The sequence below is a fragment of the Propithecus coquereli genome, unplaced genomic scaffold, assembly GCF_000956105.1.
Source record: "Propithecus coquereli isolate 6110/MARCELLA unplaced genomic scaffold, Pcoq_1.0 Scaffold120, whole genome shotgun sequence".
In the NCBI taxonomy this organism is placed as follows: Eukaryota; Metazoa; Chordata; class Mammalia; order Primates; family Indriidae; genus Propithecus; species Propithecus coquereli.
The window spans coordinates 6422684-6429508 of NW_012136081.1; the positions used below are offsets into that span (position 1 = coordinate 6422684).

General features: G+C 58.2%; 1 protein-coding gene across 1 annotated transcript in view; it reads right to left on the reverse strand.

Annotated features, from left to right (window-relative positions):
* Window positions 1-4537: 4537 nt before the first annotated feature.
* RHOD (ras homolog family member D) overlaps window positions 4538-6825 on the reverse strand; it is a 9714-nt gene continuing 7426 nt past the window's right edge. The window contains exons 4-5 of the mRNA XM_012665338.1: window positions 5605-5739; window positions 4538-5092 (exon numbers count right to left, since the gene is read on the reverse strand). Of these exons, the coding sequence (XP_012520792.1) occupies window positions 4925-5092; window positions 5605-5739 (303 nt within the window). The 3' untranslated portion in view covers window positions 4538-4924. The remainder of the gene's footprint in view (window positions 5093-5604; window positions 5740-6825) is intronic.

The window sequence follows — 6825 nt, forward strand, 5'->3', positions numbered from 1 at the left end:
TGCCTCCCCAGCTCCCACTCATCTGGCCCCGCCCACCCTGGCAGCCGGGGTTGTGAGGAATTGAAAGGGGGGATGGTTGGGGGAGGGGGAGGACAATAATAAGCCTGGCCCCTGGGGCATCTCCAAGTGCTGCCCCTCCCGCGCTCTCCTTTGACACCTGGGGTAGCTGCGTGTGGCAGGCTGGGCGGGATCGGGCCTGAGACATGGGCCGGGCAGTGTGGGGAGAGGCCAGAGCCAGAAACCGCCACCTGTGTGGGTCCTCAGCTCTCCCAGAGCCTCAGGACAGGAGCTTGCCGTCTCTATATCCGTCACCCCAGGGGAGAGACCTGCGTCCCCCTCGCTGTCAGCGTCCCCTCCCTTCCCAAAGTCCACCCTCTGCTGCAGCTTCCCAGCCCAGAAGTCGCCAAGCCTTGGACGTGGTGGCTTGTTTCCGGTGTCTGGATGTCTGCAGTTGCCCAACCGGTCTGCAGGGTCCTGTCTCCACCCTCCCAGACACACCGCCTGGTCCCACCTGTCATCTCAGGGAGTCCAGCCTGGCCTTCCCAACAGCACTGGAGGAAGAGCCCGGTTCCTTAGCGGCCGGGCAAAGTGAACACACTCCCCTCCCCCTCCGAGGGGTGGCCGCAGACGCCCCTCCTCTGCCTCAGCACCCTCCAGGTCCTCCAGCCCCCTGGCCCCATCCTGTTTTCCCTTTGCCCACAAAGGGCGGTTCTCCCCTGACCTTGACCTCCCAGATGCATCCTCAGTGAAGTGCAGTGAGAGGCTGAGTTAACCTCGGTGCTACCTCTGGCCACATGGGCCAACCCAGATTACTCCTCTGCGCTGCTCCTTGCCTGCTGCTTCTCTGAAATGGGTCTAGCAATGGCGCTTCATCAGTCGAGGGCCTGGCACAGAGTGGGAACCCCAATAACTCCAGTCTCTCTCCTTCTGCTGGGTTCCTTGGGCACTGCTCAGCCCGCTTCACACTCTGACCCGCCGGCTGACCTTCCTGTGAGTCGTAGCCCTGCCCAGACTGGCCGGTGTCTGGGGTAAGCCGCACGGGAAGCCTGGCACCACCATGTCTGAGACGGCTGAGGGCAGCGAGCGTGCAGCTGAGCGAGGAGGGCCCTCCCAATCCCTGAGACACTTCTGCGCATTCTCATCTCCCTAATCTGTGAGCTCCCTGGGGTCAGGATTTCCCGGTGCAAGGCAGGGGTCCAGGGCTGGGGGGCCAGAGCTGGCGACTCAGGACTGGGGTCTAGGGTAGGGGTCGACGGCCTGGATTCTGGTCACACTGTCCTGGGCTTAAATCCTGGCCCTACCACTTCTTGAGGTCGCGAGCAGGTTACTGAGCCCTTTGTGCTTCTGTCTCCTCAGCTGCGAAGTGGGTGTTGTCATAGGACCTAGGTTGCCAGGCCTGTGACCATGACATGGGCTACTTCCTGGAGCGCGGCGCCTGGCATTCTGAGTGTTAAGGAAACGTGAACTCATTACAGCTGATTCTGTGAGAAAACCCGCCCCGGGTGGGCTCTCCTGTATGGCACTTAGAGTCCTGCAGGGGCTTAGGGACAAGTCATTTCCTAAAACAGGCGGGGAGGGGGGGCGGGGTGTCCCAACTGAATGTGGTCTGAGCGCCCTCCCCACCGTGTACCCCTCTGGCCGAGCCACTTATGACCCCACCTGCCGCGGCTCCATTTCCGGCCTGGATAACTTTCTCATGCCCGGAGCTTGATCTGAGGCAAACCACGAAGCAGCAGCCAGAGCCGCGCAGATCTCCTCTGTGACCACGTGTTCTGGACTCAAATCCAGACGCTCTTCAAATGCGACGTGAACCTACTCAAAGCTCTTGGTAAGCTCTGACCACAACCAAGCGGATATTTTCTCATGTTGCTGAGTCAGAGCAAACCTGGAGCATCACATTATTCCCTGAACCTGAACTGGACCGTTTCTTTTGGGCCAGTGCACGTGATACTTAAGGAAAACCAGCCACTGATGCCCATCACGGCGGTTTCATTCGAAACAGCTCCAGGTGAGGGACCACGTCAGCCAGGTGGGGGCTCGCGGTGCGGGTTACGGGCTGAGCTGTGGCCGGTGAAACGGTATTATGGGCCTATGTGGCAAACCCTACCTAGACGACATGCTGCACTTTGGGTTTTTAGCACAATCTGCTCTGGGATGGGAAACAACCCAGCCCCCATTTCCAGCCTGATTGTTCTTCCCCTAAGCAGACCCCACGCCCAGAATACCCTTCCCTGCTCTGCTCCAGCCGGGGGAGCCACGCCCAGCTCAGACAGCTCTCTTCTCTAGTTTCCCAAAACGTGTTTCTTGAGCCCTTGATAAGGATTTCGCTACCATGCTTTTCACACCGACTTCTCGCAGACCTGTCTTCTTGCACGAGACTTCAGCTGCCTTGAAGTCAGGTCCTTGTCTCCTTCATTTCTTTGTTCCCAGCCCCTAGGTGAGGCTGTGGCTTGCCCCGTTGGCATCTCAGAGTGTTCTGTCTCCAGAGTCAGTGGCAGATCTGGGCACAAATCTGTTCTGCCACTTCCTATAGTTGTGTGTGATTTTACGGGAGTTTCCCTCTGTGAGCCTCAGTATCTCAATCATGCCAATCCTGTAGGACTGCCGGGAGTGACAAAATGCCGTCAGCTGCCCAGCATGGCGCTGGGCACAGAGGCGAGGTACCGGAAGCGTGGAATGAATTGTTCGGAGTAGAGCTGGGCTGGACAGTGTGTCCTACTCAGGAGGGCGGGAATGTTGACGCGATGTCGAGAGACCCGGGTGCTGCTCGGCCTCCTTCCCGGAGAGGATCAGGGGCTCCATCATCCATTCCTTCAGCAGCCTGGTGTTTGAGGAGCTCTCTGATGTGCTCAACACTATGACAAGAGCTACGAATGTCACACAGGGGACTCACAGTTGGTGCCCTCAAAGCCTAATCGGGAAGCCAGGTCTGTAACATCCTGGGATAAACGCAGAGGAGGGGCCTCTACCCCAGCATGAAGGGGTGGCTGGGGCACTTACCAGGGGAGAGAGCCTGCGGGGCGGGGGCGGGGGTGGCGCTGAGATGATGAGCTCATCACGGTGGCTTGAGAGTGAGACAGGAGGGCACGGGGCGGTGGGGGAGGCTGAGAGTGTGAGCAAGAAGGTGGGTGTGGTGATTGGCTCTTATCTGATAAACGGTGGGGGAGAAGTTCTGCCTTGTTGCTTCTTATCTCTGGGCAGTATTATGACTATTAAGCATGAGATGATTAGATAGAGATATAAATAGATGTGATGGTTAAATTTATGTGTCACCTTGAGTAGGCTACAGTGCCCTGTTATTTGGTCAAACACTAGTCTACGTGTTGCTGTGCAGGCGTTGTGTTAGAAGTGATCAACATTTAAATCAGTAGACTTTGAGTGGAGCAGAGGACCCGCCGCAAAGTGGGTGGGCCTCACCTAATCAGTTGAAGGCCTTAAGAGAAAACACTGAGGTTCCCCAAAGAAGAAGGAACTCTGGCCGGGCGCGGTGGCTCACGCCTGTAATCCTAGCTCTCTGGGAGGCCGAGGCGGGCGGATTGTTTGAGCTCCGGAGTTCGAAACCAGCCTGAGCAAGAGCGAGACCCTGTCTCTACTAAAAATAGAAAGAAATTAATTGGACAACTAAAAATATATAGAGAAATTAGCCGGGCATGGTGGCGCATGCCTGTAGTCCCAGCTACTCGGGAGGCTGAGGCAGGAGGATCGCTTGAGCCCAGGAGTCTGAGGTTGCTGTGAGCTAGGCTGACGCCACGGCACTCACTCTAGCCCGGGCAAAAGAGTGAGACTCTGTCTCAAAAAAAAAAAAAAAAAAAGAAGGAACTTTGCTCACATCAGCAACATAGAAACCCTGAGTTTCCAGCTTGCTGCCCAGCAGAATTCGGACTCAAGACAGCAACACCGACTCATCTGAATTTCCAGCCTGTCCTACAGGTTTCAGACTTGCCAGCCCCTACGATTGTGTGAGCCAATTCCTTAAAATAAATCTCTCTCTCCATATATATATAGATACTCATATGTACATCCTGCGGTTCTGTTTCTCTGGAGAAGCCTAATACAATAGATAAATAAATAAAACGGTGAACCTTTTTTTTTCAAAGATGAGGTCTCACTATGTTGCCCAGGCTGGACTTAAACTCCCGGCCTCAAGTGATCCCCCTCCTCAGCCTCACGAGTACCTGGGACCACAGGCACGTGCCACCACACCCTGCTGAACCTTTTGCGGCCTCTTACTGCATGCTATGCGCCTGCTGAGCTCTTTGCATGTGCCGGTCCTCATGACCCTCTTACTCATCCCAAAGCCCCATAAAGTAGTCTGAGATTATTCCTATTTCACAGGTCAGGATGCTGAGGCCCAGAGGAACTTGCCCAAGGTCCTGGAAACAATAAAGCCGGGTTTGGATCCAAGCAGTCCCACCCTAGTACCTACATGGGTGGGCTCTTACCCACCTTGGAACATGTGTATAAAGTTGCTTTGAAATAAGAGGCATGGCACAAATGACAAGTGATGTCATCGTAGTTGTTATAGTTACCACTGGGAAGGGTAGGGGGAAGGGGGAAGGGGCAGGGTGTGGGGTTCTGGCAGGAGAGTCCTAAGATCTCCAGGTCCTGCAGGTGCAGCCCTGGGAACAGCCACAAGGTGGCGTGAGGCTGCACGGGCCACTCCGGGATGTCGGTCCAAGACTGGGCGCTGGGAGTCTGAGAGTGAGTCCAGCGGACTGCAGGACCAGCTTTCCACAGGGCTGGTCGGCCTGGGAACCCCCTTCCTCAGTCCAGGGTTCCCAGGCCCCTGGGTGGCGCCCATCTGTTGAGGTGCGCTCAGCAGCCACAGCTGGGGACTGGGTACAGCGCAGCCAACCCCGCAGGTCAGTGCCCAGCTCCTTCCCGGGCTGCTGGGTGGTCCAAGGTGGGGAGGGCCGCACGCCGGTCAAGTCACCACGCAAAAGCTCTGGGTAATCCGCCGCCAGAAGTTGCGACTGCGGCTGCCAAGAGCCACCTCGGCTGCCTCCTGGAAGACGGCGTGGACGTTGTCATGCAGCCGAGCCGAGCACTCGAGGTAGGCCACCGCACGCACGGACCGCGCCATCTCCTGGCCCTGACGGGGAGAGGTGGGGGTGCTGGGTGGGCCTCACGTCTGGCCTCCCTGCAGCCCTTTGCCTCCTAGGGGGTCTCCAGGACGGGAGTGGAAGGCAGGTTTGCTGGGGCACCCGCAGCTTCTGCAGCCTGGCTTGCCCAAGGCTCTCGTCCACTCCCTTGTGTCTCCTGCCCCGGTTCCAGGCTGCGTCTCTCTCCCTCTCAAGGCACCGACTGTTTAATCTCTGACTAACCCGGGCACGCAGCAGAGCAGGGCCCAAAGACCGAATAGCTGGGCATCCTCCCTGGGCCTCAGGTTCCCCGTCCGTGGTGCACTGGGCAGAGTCACCCTGACACGCGGCGCTCCCCCTTGTTCTCCCTCCCACAGGCAGAACCTGCCACCGTATTCTAGGTGCCATTTCCAAGTGCTGGCGGTTCCTGCCCACATTCCGAGTGTGCCAGACACCTAGTGCCGCCGGGAGGTATCCACAGGTGCCCTTGCCCAGCCCTCCCCGCCCGGGCTGGGTTTCGTACCCTGTGGTAGGTCACGGGCTCCAACCCGTTCTTCCGCAGCTTATTCACCAGTGACTTGTCCTTGCGCAGGTCAGTCTTGCAGCCCACGACGATGACGGGCACCTTCTTACAGAAGTGACTCACCTCTGGGTACCACTGCAGGGGGACGAGCGGGTATGTGTGTGAGCCATTGCGGGCTCGGTCCCTCTCAGGGGGCCACGCTCCTGCTCCCCAGCCTGGGCAGTACAGCAACCGTTTAGGGAGACGTGACTCGGCGCCGGACTCTGATTGATCTAAGAATTTACGTGTAAGAACTCATTAACCCTCGAGTCCCTGGCAGCAAGTTCTAGAATCGATCCCATTGTACAGATGAGGTAAATGGAGGCACAGAGGGGCTGTGTAACTTGGCCCGGGACGCACAACCGGAAATGGCAGGATTTAAGCCCGGGGGTGGCCCAGAGCCCTGCTCCCACCGCATCTAGAACCTGCCTTTCTGCAAGGTGAGGCCTCTCACGGCCACCTCCTAAGCCCGGCAAAATAAATAAGGAAACAAGTGATCCTTAAAAAAGCTCACGAAATGGCTGCAGCCCCAGCTGCCTGCCCCAGCTGCCTGCCTGGTGGAAGGAGGCCTCTGTCTTGCGTTGGCTGCTCTGTGGAACGGGAGGCCACGGGGCTGGGTTATTTTAGGCAGGACGACAGCTGGGGAGCTGGGAATCCAGAGAGGGGCTTCCTGCCTCCACGAGCACTCGCCCCCTGTTCAGGCATCAAAGTGTCCGGCTGCCGGAGCACGTGCGGCCTGTGTGGGGTCCTGGGAAGACCCCGCACCCCTCACCCTTCCCTTGAAAAGGGTCTCCTTGGGGACTCCACCTAAATCCAACAGTGAATTTCTGGCTGTGCTCCTGCCTGCGCCTTCAGCAGGCCTGACGCCAGGCGTCACTCCCTCCTCCGTGACCTGGTCTGCACTTCGCCCCAGGACACACTCTCCTGGCTCTCGCTGGGGTCCTGCCACCTTCCTCCTCTCCTCTAAGCACTCTCGGCCCCACATGGCCTGCCCCGGGCCATGGTTTCACCCCAGCAGTCAGCGGGCCGCATGTGAGCTTTCCAGCCTGACCCACCCTCTCCAAGGGACTGCGGACTCATGCGTCTGTCTGTCTGACACCCCCGCTGGGATGGCCAGCAAGCCTCCCTTCTCCAGCTTCTGAGTCTGGGAAATGGGTCTAACTATCTGTCTGACACCCCCGC